The sequence below is a fragment of the Typopeltis vanoorti genome, chromosome 21, assembly GCF_054136105.1.
Source record: "Typopeltis vanoorti isolate ZY-2024b chromosome 21, IOZ_Tvanoo_1.0, whole genome shotgun sequence".
In the NCBI taxonomy this organism is placed as follows: domain Eukaryota; kingdom Metazoa; phylum Arthropoda; class Arachnida; order Uropygi; family Thelyphonidae; genus Typopeltis; species Typopeltis vanoorti.
In genome coordinates this window covers 13,734,430-13,748,723 of record NC_143569.1, presented here as the reverse complement: position 1 = coordinate 13,748,723, position 14,294 = coordinate 13,734,430, and the positions used below count along the sequence as shown (strand labels likewise).

The following is a 14,294-nucleotide window of genomic DNA, read 5'->3' as shown; positions in this document are numbered from 1 at the left end:
TTTCGTTTCTTTTGCCAGATTCGTTCAACTTCGATTTGCAAATCGCGATATTTTGTAATTTTTTCATTTTCTTTGTTGTCAATCTGACTATCTCCTGGTACTTATATTTCGATAAACGTAACACCCTTGTTTTCACTTTTTTCAACCACTGTGATATCGGGTGTGTTACATTCCAAACTTTTGTCAGTCTGGATTTTGAAATCCCAGAGTATTTTAGCTTCTTCATTCTCAACCACTTTCTGGTGAACTGTATGCTTCCAATAGTCTTTAGATATTTCAAACCCATACTTTTTACATAAATGCCAGTGGATTATCTTAGCTATGTTATCATGCCTTTTACGGTACTCAGTTTGTGCGATTTTGCTGCATCCACTTATAATATGGTCTGCCGTTTCTTCCTTTTCTTTGCACAATCTACATATATTGTCTTCTTGAATTTTTTGTATTTTTGCCTTCATAACGTTGGTTTTAATGGCCTGTTCTTGTGCTGCAAAAATTACCGATTCTGTTTCTTTCTTTAGTGCTCCATTTCTCAACCATTGCCAGGTCAAGTTGCTGTCAGCGCTATCCTCTATGCTGTGAAGGTATTTTCCATGCAATGCCTTATTTTTCCATCTTTCGATTCTCACTTTTACTTGGTTGGTTTTGTATTCCAATTTTGTCTCCATAGGTTTAAATAAACTCTCTTTCCTTACCTGAATTAGAAAATTTTCCGTTGTTTGCTGCAGATAATCATTTAAATTTCGTTTTTCTTCTTCAATAACTTGCTTCACTTGTAATAATCCTCTACCTCCTTTTTTGCGTAATAGATATAGTCTATCAATGTCACTGCGAGGATTGAGGGCATGGTGCATTGTCATTAATTTTCGAGATTTTCGATCTAAATCTTCCATCTCTAGCTGGTCCATTCAACAATGCCTGCTGAATATCTCAGAAAAAGTATGGCCTAGGTATTAATTGCTTTTATCAAATTTCCAGCATTAAGCATTGATTTAAGGAGTTTTCTTAATCGTCTTATGTATTCTGCTCTAGTTCTTTCTTTGATCTTATTGTGCAGAATTTGTGATGCTTCTAAAATTCCCAAATATTTGTAGCTGTCTTCGAATTTTATTGCTTTGATTATTTCACCATTGAGCAGCTCGATTTCGTTCATATCTTCAAACTTTCCTCTTGTTATTCCAGCAATTGCACATTTGTCTAAGCCAAAATCCATTGATATATCTTGACTGAATATGTGCACAGTGTTTAGCAACGATCCGAGTTCATTCTCTGATTTTGCATACAACTTCAGATCGTCCATGTATAAAAGGTGAGATATCTTTGCACTCTTTTGCGCAGTTAATTTGATAACCATGAGCAGTTTTATTTAAAATTCTAGTTAAGGGGATCAATGACAATATAAACAATAGAGGAGATAATGAGTCTCCTTGAAAGATGCCCCTTTTATGTTTACCTCTCCAATTTCTTCTCTATTTATAACCAACGTTGTTTCCAGTTTTTCATGCTGGATTGCAAAAATTTTTGCACGTTTTCGCTAATACCAAATAATTTTGTGCATTTTAAAATCCAACTATGAGGCACCGAATCAAAAGCTTTTTTTTATAATCTATCCAAGCCATATGAAGGTTGGTTTTTCTACGTTTGCAATTTTTAAGAATCATTTTATCAATCAGCAATTGGTCTTTTGTGCCTCTTGAATTTTTGATGTTACCTTTTTGTTCAATCGGGAGAAGAGAATTTGCTTTAAGATAGCTGTATATTTTATCAGCTAGTATGCCTGTGAGTAGCTTAAAAATTGTTGGCAGGCAGGTTATTGGTCAGAAGTGTTCTGGGTTTGGACCTTTTTCTTTATCCTTTATGATCAAAAACGTTTTCCCTGCTGTGAGCTACTCTTCTTTGCATTTTCCTACTAAAACATCATAAAATTGGTTAGCAAGTCTTTCATATAAGCCTGTTAGATATTTCAACCAGTAGCCATGTAATTCATCCTTCCCGGGTGTTGACCAATTTTTTATTTTTTATTTTGCTTGCTTTTGAACCATTTCAGTTGTTATTTTCAGTTGGTCCATTTTTCGTTCTTGATATTTGTTCGTAATTTGTTCAATCTATTTTGCCTTGTTATTGTGCCTCTTAGGGTGGTCCCATAGGTTTTGCCAAAACTTTAGTGTATTTTCTTTGTCTCTGGTATTTATATTTATATTTTCTTTCAAGTTACCATTCCTGCAGCATTCAATTTTCTTGTAAAACTGGTGCTGATTTGCGCGAAACATCGAATTGTGCTTGTACTGTTCAATACGTGCACTGTATCTTCTTATTTTAGCTGCAACTGCAACTATTTTTTGCTTCACTTCATCAATAGGTCGTGTTCCAGTATTATATCTCTTTATGAGGTTATTTCGGATTTTTGTGTTTTTCAGCTTCTTTTCCTTAAGGTTTTTCAAATTGCTCACGTCTGCTCTGAGTTTAAGAATTTCATTCTCCAGTCGATGCTTCCATTTTGGTTCCTGAGCCTTACTGCTTTTGGGTTCACTAATCTTATATCCTAATTCAGATGTTATGACATAGGCTATTGAGTACATAAGTTGATTCGTTTGCCCAATAGTTCCAGTAGGAATATCCCTTGCAGCTTTATTGGCCTCTTGTAGGAGTTCCTTGAGTTTTTGTTGAGGTACTTGTCTCAATACTGGAAGCCTAACTCGTTCCTGGTTGCTGTTCATTTGCTCGATAATTTTTTGTGTGAGTTCTTGATCCTTATCTGATAGCTTCCTTTCAACTATTTATATATTTTCAAAATTTTCAGCATACTGCACGTTGGAATCTGGTTCTGCTTCATTCATATTCTTGGTCACTTCAGGGTAAGTACGGTCTCCTTTTACAGCTTGAGGTTTCAGTGCTTCCAGCTCAAGTTCACTAAATTTCGGTGCCGTTCAAGCTAAAGTTGAAATCCCCTAACTGATGAGTTTGAAGAGCGAGAGAGAGAGAGAGAGAGAGAGAGAAAACAGTTTGCCTGTTGAAGTTGTGCATGCAACAAGTGGGACTGAGTTTAAGAAAATGTATGCATCTAGTGTGAGTAATGTATAGTCTCCTCTGAGTCCTTAAATTTCTGAAGGTCTCAGATGATAATAAAAAAAAAATCTGCTAACGCCTTTTTATTCCCGTATACGGGAGTAGGCGAGGCCATTTAGCCCTATCTAACTTTTGGAGACTGAGTGGGCAGTTCAATCCCCACTGGTACCAATCAGAGATAGATGGCCCAAGGCTATCACTAATTAAGCGGTACACAGTGAAGAGAGACGGCTCAAATGTGCCGCCATCTCGTGGTCCCTAACCTTAACACAATATATTTAATGTCTGAAAATAATGTGGGTTCTGCGGTCGATTTTCTTGAGTTTACGGGACGAAAAACCCGAGTTTCCGGGAGGAAAAACCCGCTTGCCCGTGCCAGAGATCGACTAACTCGGGAACCGGTCGAAAAAAGGCTTAGAAAAATTTCCTCTAGTCGGCGACTAGATTTGAACCACCAAACCCTTTCTTCGTGCGGTCAAGCGCTGTAGAGGGCAAACGCCATTTCTACTGAGCTACACAGGCTCTCCAGATGAGATCCACAGTAATATCTAATAACTCACTATTTAAAGAAAATTAATCAAAAATGCTTATTCCAGGGAAATACAAATACAAACCATCATTCACCAGAAAAGAAGAAACACTGGATTTTGGAAGTCAATCTGGAACAATCCCATTAAACATAATAAAGATGCCTCATGGATTAAGAAAACAAAATCGGAAATGAAACAAAAACAAATGCAAAATGTCATTATTAATAAAGAAATGGTCAGATCACAAGCAAGAAAGTTTAAAAACTGGAACGCACCTAGCAAAGTCGAACTACACGGATTTTGGTTAAAGCATCTAATCAATTTGCATGGTCGATTGGCAGAACAATTTAATTATTTGTTGCAGTCAGCCTCAGTAGCAGACTGGATGATATACTCAAATAAGGCGTACATTTTTATTCATGATAGATAAATGGTGCGGACACAAGTAACATAGTCCAATGAAATGCCTACTCACTATGATTAAGCTGTTCACTGCAATCATAACAAATTCCACACTCATTACTTATCAAATGATCAGATTAATCCGATTGAACAAAGAAGCAATTTTAGAAAATCTAGAGGAACAAAAGACCAGATCCTTATTAATAAAATGATATCCCAGAATTCAAAAAGACGAAAAAACGGACTTAACCATGGCATCGATACCTTAAAAGAATGCATACGATTCCCTATCGCACTCTTGGATTTTAAAATAACTAGAAATATTTGAAATTAGCAAACACACATGTTCATTTCTGGCTGCTGCTATGAAATCATGGAAAACAACTTTAACAGTGAATAATGAACGATTCGGAGATATGAGCATAAGCATGGAAATTTCCAAGGTCAGTCCTTGTCACCATTACACTTCAACATTTCTTTGACTCCGTTTTCTACGATTTTGAAGAGAACAAAACTTGGATATGAAATTCCTAAAAATAATATTAAAATTTCCTATCTACTTGAAGTTATATGGAAAAATCAGCACAGCGCATAGACTCATTACTGAACACGATTCGTATTTTCGGTTAGGACATCAAAATGGTATTTGGTTAGGATAAATCATCATCATCATCATCATCATGCGTACCGAGGATTTAGGCCTAACGTGGCCTGTTCCGGCCATAGAAGTCATCGTTGAATCGTTTAAGAGGACGTCCTGGTTTTCTTTTTCCCAATGGCTGCTCAATTTTATCTATTAAAAGATGAAAAATTAATGACACTAACAATTTTAATTTTGACCAGGAAAGACATATAAAAGCAATTTCAGCCAACGAACACTATAAATACTTGGGAATATTAAAAGCCAGTGATATCCTTCACTCGATATTTAAACAACGAGCAGCAGTAGCTGAATACACCAAAAGAGTCAGGAACATTCTGAGAACAAAACTTCATGGATTGAATACAATGAACTCTTGGGCTTTACCAGTGATCCAATATAGTTTGCTGGCATAATAGATTGGACAAAAAGAAGACCTGGACAAACTGGACCGCAAAACTACAAAATTAACGACTTCATCATGCATTACATACACAAAGTGATAATGATCAGCTGTATCTACTAAGAAGAATAATTGGGCAGGGACTGCTGCAAATGAGACATACTGCTAAAGAAGAAGAAGAAAGTATTAATGTTTAGATGTTTAATGGAATATTAACAGCACTGAGAAAGGATTAAAACTAATTTTAATACTTCCACTATTTCTTCTCCGTCACAGAGACATCTTCGGGGGATTATAAAATCTTTCTGTAACAACACACACACACACACAAATACAATACAGGCCACCTGCAAATGCCCATAGAGGGTGAACTACCTAGATAGGACTTCAGTTTCACTTTGTATTGTATTTGTGTGTGTTGTTACAAAAAGTTTTTGTAATCCCCGAAGATGTTTCTGTGACGGATACGAAATACTGGAAGTATTAAAATTAGTTTTAATCCTTTCTCAGTGCTGTTAATATTCCATTAAACCTCTAACATGAATTCTTCACAGCCTCAATACACGTAAGAAGAAAGTAGTTTAAAAATTACATAGACAACAGCACTGAGCAAATGTTTCAAGTCGTTTCACAAGAAGTTCTAAAAGCAATAGGAAATAAATCCGATTGCAAAAAAGGAACAACAAAATAACCGATATGTGCGCACATATCGGTTATTTTTTTGAGGAAAAAATTGACGTGACCAACGTTGTAATGGCTTCAACATGAATATATTAAAAAAGAAACAGAAGGATTTGTTCTAGCCGCTAAAGAATAGGCGTTACAAACTTATGCAGCTAAAACAAAAATTGAGAATATCAATAATAACAGCAAATGCAGATTATATGATCAGAAAGATCAGACTATAGAACATCTAATCAGTGTGCCTGAAGTAAGATAACAAAAACTAATTATAAATACTGCCATGATGACGTGGTCAAAATATTCATTAGCATGTATGCAAAAAATATGTTTTTTTTTTATTTCTGATAACTGGTGGCAGCATAAAATAGAAACAGTACTGGATATACAGAAATTCTCTAGACTTGAGAATAAAAACTGGCCTTTGGAACAGATCTGATCTCACAGATCTGTTGAACGCCAACAAGGATGAATTTTTGACATCGCAGTACGAACTGATAGCAACATCAACAACAAAGAACTGAAAAAAAATACTAATTACCCAGATCTGGAAATCAATGTTGGCAGGCTTTGGCTTGAACACATCAAAGTTATCCCAGTTGGCATCGGTGCAATATCAAAGAAACTGTCCAACTATTTTCAAGAATTAAACATCAACAAATTAAGCACATATGATCTACAAGAAAACAAAACAGCATTACTTGGAGTATCCATATTTTAAGGCGCTACCTCACAAACTGTTCTTAGACTTTTGTGTATAATCTGAATTGCTCTGTGTCACCAGTCAAATTTTTGCTTGAATAATATCTTGTTTACACTGTGTTTCAATTGTGTAAACAAAGAAATAACCAATTCCACATCATAGTTAATGCTAATTAATTAAAGAGAGGAGTGGTATCAAAAATGTTCATCCCTTCTCTTCTCATGGCAATCTTTCTGAAAAATACCACATCTTTAGTATTCTTACTCTCTGTGACCACTTTCTCCTTTATCATCAGTCTCACTTATAAAAATGTTTCAGCAGAATGCATTGCTCAATCACAAAAAACTATTTATTCTTAATATATTTGGCATTAGTATGAATGTACAGTTTGCTTTCATAAGACATTTATAGTTTATAAATTTGAGTTATCTCTGCGGCTCGTGGCCAGAACCAAACTGTTACTTCTGTCATGCACTTATCCTTAAAATTTAAACATGACTGCTTAGCGTCAGTATTCTGTAGGGTGTCTGTAAAATAACAGCCTTACAGGTTCGATTCTAATCACTACTAGAGGATGGATAGTTGGTTGAAATCCTAGCTGAAGCAATTAAGACTATGATGTTAACAGATTACGTTCTTTTTTTTTTTTTTGCTGTTTTGCACTTGTTTTATTTACAGAGGAATCTTGCATTTTGTAATCCCTCAACTCAGAAAATTAGACGAGTGGATGAAAATAAATACTACTTGAGATTAGATAAAACACCGTTCATTTAGCAGCACGGAAGAAAGGTGGAGCCTAGTTAATTTTCTACAGATTTCCAAAAGGTAGCGCTAAAATACTAGTCACTTCGTTTGGGATTGAAAATACATCAGAGGGGTTATTCATTTCACTACCTTTTTTCACACAGACTAGGTAACTGATTAAAATCTCGATTTCCATGTGCGTCAGTTGATGTTAAATTCGGCGAATATGGGACAGTCGGCATGTACGCCTTCTACATTAATGCCGACTGCCTCATATGGTAAGGACGCAAGCGCACTATTTTAATTCTTGCGCGCTCTATCCTTTTGCTGGCTTTTCTTTTCAGTTTTGAATTTTAACCTTCAGTTTCGTATAAAGTAGAAGACAGTGTCTGTTCAATGAAATACTAACAAAATATATGGCTGTAAAATTCGATGTAGCTTAAAATTTTACAAGCGCTTTACATCGATTTTTACAGAGGTCACATCTAAAAAGTTTGTGTTGAAAAAAAATAAACGTGTATAAAAGAATGTTCATAATCCTAAGGAAAACATAACCTGCCCAAAATTGTAGTAAACAAGAAAGGTTAAAGTTAGTAACAAAGGAAAATGCTGTGTCACTAGAAGCTATATATCTTTGTTTTAACTAAGTGCTTTGAACACCTTTGTTTACGTACTCTGTATATGCTAACCATCAAGGTCGTTCTTAAAAGGGGTCGGCGTGGATCACATGAAGTTCCGGTGTCCGACTAATCGGGTTTGTGTAGTACGCCTGGAGAAGAAAAAACGGGTTGGCCTAAACAGAAGATCAAGGAATTGCGCCGAATTCTTCGGGGCCTCAACCCTTCGTGCAAGGTCCCAGAGAACGTGAAATAAAAAGGCTGTTTCGATCTTGGATTTGGCTATGGAAGATTACCGGAAGCTAATAATCGAGGAGCAGACTCCAGCGTCCATAGGATAATGCATTGCTTTCTGAACGAGACCGCATAAGTTCCGCATGATGGAACCCTCGTCCGAATCCCAAGAGTGCCGGAGATCAACATTCAAAAGCCCCGCAACAATCCTTCACCTCATCAAGGATGAGAAAGACACTGCAGAAAGAAAAGTCTAGGACTCTAGTGAAAATTCCTTGAAAAATTGCGCGACTCAGAAGGCAGAGCATATGTGAGTTCATTCCAATTTTTTTCCATGTTTCTGTTTTGCAATATAGGAGAATTAATTTAGATGGACTGTTAAGATATAAGGCACTAGGAATTAGCAGTGTCTATAAGAGAGGCCTGTGATTTGTTAATAATTGGTATATAATTTGTGAGATAACTTGTCATAGCTAGCTAACCTCTTTGTGAGTAAACTAGAGTATCAATAATTTGATTTAATAAGCAGAGAAGTAATTAAGTAATTGTATTGTAAAGTTATTTAATATTGAAAAGGGAAATTTTGTTTCTTTATGCTAAAGTTTAACGGATAGGTAGACAGAGTAACCGCCCTGTCGTTTAGTTAATGTACTTTGATATTAATGTAAATAAATGTGTTTTATTTATATATCAACAGGGTGCTACCCGATCTTTTAATTTACAATGCACTGTTCCCAAATAAGGAGGACCTGTGAGCGGGAAACTAACAAGGCATTAAAAGCGTAGTTTAAATACTTGAGAACCACGACTGTTTATGTAAAACTTGATTGAAGGAATTTATGCTAGAGAGTGAGATCTATCAGCCGTATTACTGAGTCTTATGCCAAGAAAAGATTACTGGCGGCACAGTCTAACAAATAAATTTTCCAGTACTCATAGGCATATGACAAATAGTGCGAAAGGTGAAATAGATTTTCATACGAAAGAGTAAGGTCAATTAGAGATTAAAGTAAAGAGTACATTAAAGAAAGAGTTAAACATTATACATTACATCACAGAAGGTTAACAACGGAACCTACCACCACATCGTTTACAATGGTGCAGCATTTATAATAATCTCCCTCCGTTTACATGGCCTTTGGCGTCGATAACTGTAACTCAAATTTTAGATTGCGTGAACATGCTGGAAAAAAGAATGTATTAGCTTTACTACTAGAAAATATTAAATATTTAGAAGGTAGTGGCTGCACAGCGTATATTGTAATTAACTGTTTCCAGCATAATGTAGACTCTTTACCAATTGATATAAAGAGCATTCTTGTAAAGATTTATAATCATTTTTCCACTTAGAGGAGTATCCTGGTTGAGAAGTTAGAAGAATTTTGTTCTTTGGTCGAAGTCGATTACGAACAAATTCTTAGTCACTCCAAGACCCGTTGGTTATCCTTATATCAAGTAATCTCAAAAGTATTACAAATGTATGAGTCATTAAAATATTATTTCTTAAGTATTGAGAAACCTCTGGCCATGTTTAAATCATTCTTTGAAAGCTCATTACATGAAGCATACCTACGACGGGAGGGCTGGAAAGTTCTGATAAACACCTGGAACAAAAATGATTTTCAAGCAACTGATATAACCACAACAAAGAACATACGAGAATATAAGAACATAAGTTACCTTCATAACTCTGCTACTAGTGTGTTCTTTCTTGCAGTATATCATTGCTTTAATATCATTTTTGTTCTAGGTGTTTATCAGAACTTTCCATCCCCCCCCTCGTAAACACCTAATGTTTGTACATTTATTAGCCTATAATTTTCACCAAACCATTTTCAAAAATGGAAAACGTGTCTGACTTTTCCAGAAACAATGTCTATGTTGGAAGAAGTTTCTGATATTTCACATGTTCTCCCACTGACAGTGAATAATATTCTCAATAAATATGTTGCATTGGGGAGACAATGCTAAAATTTAAAAGAAATTGTTTGATCGTGTACCAAGCTGGATTTGGACAATCTAAATTTGTGGACGGATCAATATTTTCGTTCAAAGTTTTTAATTGGATGTCACTTTCAAAAATCCCTCTTTGGGAGGATATTATGAAAACTACTGAATATCTTAATGAAAGGGAAATAACGATTGACGATTCCAAGTGTGTGAATCAATATTGTAATTTTAAAAATTATTTGCAGCAGAATTCTAATTTAAATGAACAAGTATATGAGAAATGTTTTGGGTATTTCCAAACAATAGACAATCCGGAACAATCAGAATTCCTAAAAGTTTGTCAATATATGTTCGCAGTTCCTGCTCATAATGCCACCGCTCGAGTATTTAGTTTAATGGAATAGCAATGGTCGGAGGAATGAAACAGAATGTTGATCGAAACTGAAAGGTTTGGTAATGGTAAAATTCAATTTTTGCAATAGAAATTATTTGCAATTTTATGAAGAAATCTTACTGAAGTACCAAATGTACATCAGAAAAATATGGGTAAGAGTATATGGGTTAAGGTTAGAGTAAAATAATGAGACATACATTTTATATAAAGGAAATATGTTATATGTTGTAGTAAAGTAATTTACATGATTCAAATTTTAGTTTAAAATTTTTAATTTTTTTACTTGTATCCTCCTTTGTTTTAACATTTTCTACAGAAATTTTCCTCCTTTCGCGACTGCGACACTTGGTAACCCTACTCATTTATAATAATAATAATAATAATAATAATTTATCTTATATATATATATATATATATATATTTTTTTGCGCACATACCTTCCATATTCCTTTCGATTCGGTATCTTCCGCAGTACTTGAAACACGAGCCCTCTCATCTTTCATATACCTTGCGTATCGTCGCAGGGGCCAAAAGTATTTTATCTTTGTTGCCATTTGTGAGTCCTGCGTTTGATGTAATTTAATAAACTTGTTAATAGCTTTGCAAACCCTTATAATATATATATACCATAATTCCTAAAATAACTGCTAAAATTCTCCAACGAACAGGTAAAAATTCCACATATTCAAACCATATCCCAAGTTCCTGCACTAGCAGACGAATTCTACACACCGTCTACAAGATGGCGCTTAAATTGGTATCCTTAAACCCAATTCTCATCAGATTTTAATGGTATCTGAAAATGATAATCTGCGAATTTTATGTTTTTTATTTATGCTTTGGTGTATTTGTTTGAATTTGTAATACATTAATTATTTTTTAATGATGAAATCTTTATATTAGTTTGGGGATATTTATATTAATTGTGGAGTTTGTTTGTTTTTTTAACTCTGTTTTGGGTAAGCGTTTTCGTAATTAAGTAAAATAGTCATCTGCGTTAATGATTTGATGTTCTGGCAGTAGTTTATGTAATACCATATGCTTTAGAATGACGGCTGTTTTTTTTTTTTTTCTTCCCTCTCTCTCCTTTACTGCTCTCTCTTTGTAACCTTTCATATTACTTCACCTGCGTGTAGCAGAAAAACTCGCACCTACAAAGATATCACATGTTGCAACGATAGCGCGGTTTCCACCATTATGCATTTAATATTGCTCAATATAATAGGTTTAAGCAAGCATCTTTTAGTTGTGAAATAGTTCTGTTTACAAAACTTAGCATTTTTTTTTCTAACTTTTGTGCATCTTAAAAATATAATCAATTTACATAGTCTTAATCCGTTTGGAAAATGGAATATGTAATGTATTGAACTGTATTTTATACAGTTTTACTTGGCTGATATAACTTGCCTTTAGGTGAGTGACTGAAAGTTAATGTTTGGAAACATAGAAATAAATTAGTCGAAAAATAGTTGTGTATAATCTTTATGTTCAATCATTGTTACTAATGTTTTGGTTTGGCGCATTGCCCAGCTAATACGTTGAATTATTATTCGCTAATATCCGGCTGAATAATATGATAATAATAACGTTAAATAACATTAATGGACACTGACCCCCCCCCCCCATACTACTGACACCATTTTCCTAATACATTTAATTTGCTATGTTTGTGCGTGTGCTGTTCATCCAGGTAATACTGGCATTTACTCGCTAGAAAACAATCTTTACAGATAATGGTTTTACTCATCTTGGAGTAACATTACTCCCTCCCCATTTTCATGTATATTTCATACAAATTTTGTGGCATTGCTATGGTTTAGAGTGCTCACTACACTGTTCATTGTATTCATCACATTCACTGTTTTCTTCCTATTTACCACATTCCATAACTTCACAGTCCATTAGACTGTTGTTATAATGAACACTGTATAATCAAGATATTAGGGTCATTTTCTTGTGAATCTTCCAATCATTCCTCATTCTCAAATTAATTATTATTATTTGTCGCCTCCAGGGAGTCCAAAAACTCATCGAGGGAGGGCATAGTGTTCATGATTAAATATGTTCAGAATAATCCAGATGATTGCTTATTCAGAAGGAATCACAACATCCAAAATTCATGTCCTTATTTCAGTGTGTGCATTTCCATTATCCAACACAATAATTGCCCTATTATACAAATGGGCAATTCACTTAAAACCTTATTTTAACAAACCTGCATTATGATAAATATATTTTACTGAGTCCTGCACATTAGTATTGTGTATAGGCTGAGGGCAGGATAATCCAGAAACCCTGCTTTAGAGAGAGATGAAACATGGTAATTTTTTGGACACACAAGTCTAATGTTATGTTAAAGATACCAAGTAATTTTAAACCTGGTTTTACTCCATTTTTTCCAAGTAAGCAAACAGACAAAATGTCAAGTTTGCACCTGCAATATATGCAAGACTAGCTGATCCCACAGGTAGTGCAAGACCAAGACAACTCGTGGTAGAGGTGGAGCAAGCTCTGATCACTAATCTTAATATTTACCCTTAATGCCAAAACACATCTCCAAGAAGGGGATGTATGATGTTTTGTATTAAAGGCAAGGGGCCACTACCCAGACCGGTTTCGACCTTTATTGAGGTCTCATCAGTGGGAACCAGGCTAGAAATACCAAGATTTAGTAATGCAGAGCTTGTAAGTATTTTACCAAAACGAGTTACCATAAGGTGTTATAACCTTATTAAATAAAAATCTCAGGAGGAGATATAGATGTAGAAAGTATTTTTACCTTGGGTATAGTTATGTTAAAGATACCAAGTAATTTTAAACCTGGTTTTACTCCATTTTTTCCAAGGCAAGATCAGCTAGTCTTGCATATATTGCAGGCGCAAACTTGACATTTTGTCTGTTTGCTTACTTGGAAAAAATGGAGTAAAACCAGGTTTAAAATTACTTGGTATCTTTAACATAACTATACCCAAGTTAAAAATACTTTCTACATCTAAGTCTAATGTTGTTTGGGAAATTACTATTACTTTTCTTTAGAGGAAGGTTACTGAACTAGCAGGATTACAGTAGATGATGAAAATCAGCCATTCTTGCAGCTGTTGTTTTTTATGACTCCTAACCAACTTTGATCCTAACTTCTCTTCTAAAATACTAGCTTACTAATTTGATTCCACCATTTCAGTATCATCTACATGAGATTGTTTATCTGTCTGTATAAACAGTCTCGTGTGAAGGATATACTGAAAATTCTTGCCATTCTTCCAGCATTAAAATCTTCCAGGAATGTTCATAAATTGTTATGCACAGAACCATTGTAATGTTTGACAAGTATGGCACGAATCATGGTATGCAAAAATAGAAATTTGTATCTTGTAATTTACTGCAGATAATAGTGCCCCACCTCATACTTGTTTAAGAACCAGTGTGGCAGATATTGCTATTATTCTCTTTCTCTTATGGAGGTCATTCATTCCTTTTGATCAGAATTAGCCTATTAAAATATTTGCTTAAATTGGTACATTTTGTCTTGTTATATGAGGTGGAGGGTCTGGAAAATTCTGATTAACACCTAGAACAAAAATGATATTAAAGTAACTGATATAACCACAAGAAAGAACCTATGAGGATATAAAAATATAAGTTATCTTCATAACTCTGCTACCAGTATGACCTTTCTTGTGGTTATATCAGTTGCTTTAATATCATTTTTTGTTCTAGGTGTTTACCAGAACTTTAAAGCCCCCCCCCCCCTCGTATATTCAGTTATATTTTCAAGTTTTAATATATAGCAAGAAATTATAGACATTGTAAATTACAATATTTATAATGCAGTTTTTTCAAACACTAAACTAAAATATGTATTGACTACTTGAGGGTTAGCATATTTTTTAAGCTTCCAAATATGGGCATTTCCCCTCATCCCCCATAATA

At 34.6% G+C, this 14,294-nt stretch overlaps 2 protein-coding genes across 13 annotated transcripts in view; one reads left to right on the top strand and one right to left on the bottom strand.

The window, feature by feature from the left end:
• The window catches only part of LOC150094635 (uncharacterized), a 73,279-nt gene extending 62,270 nt beyond the window's left edge, over positions 1-11,009 (bottom strand). For both annotated transcript variants that reach the window (XM_090410904.1, XM_090410905.1), the window contains exon 1: positions 10,802-11,009. In XM_090410904.1, the coding sequence (XP_090267030.1) occupies positions 10,802-10,918 (117 nt within the window). In that variant the 5' untranslated portion in view covers positions 10,919-11,009. The remainder of the gene's footprint in view (positions 1-10,801) is intronic.
• A 43-nt stretch (positions 11,010-11,052) lies between these two features.
• The window catches only part of Tango11 (transport and golgi organization 11), a 49,483-nt gene continuing 46,241 nt past the window's right edge, over positions 11,053-14,294 (top strand). For 6 of the 11 annotated variants that reach the window (XM_090410903.1, XM_090410901.1, XM_090410898.1 and 3 more), the window contains exon 1: positions 11,447-11,777. The gene's annotated coding sequence lies outside the window, so the exon portion shown is untranslated. Of the gene's footprint in view, positions 11,157-11,207; positions 11,324-11,446; positions 11,778-14,294 lie in introns of those variants that run through there. The other 5 variants (XM_090410896.1, XM_090410897.1, XM_090410895.1 and 2 more) reach the window with 5 other exon arrangements.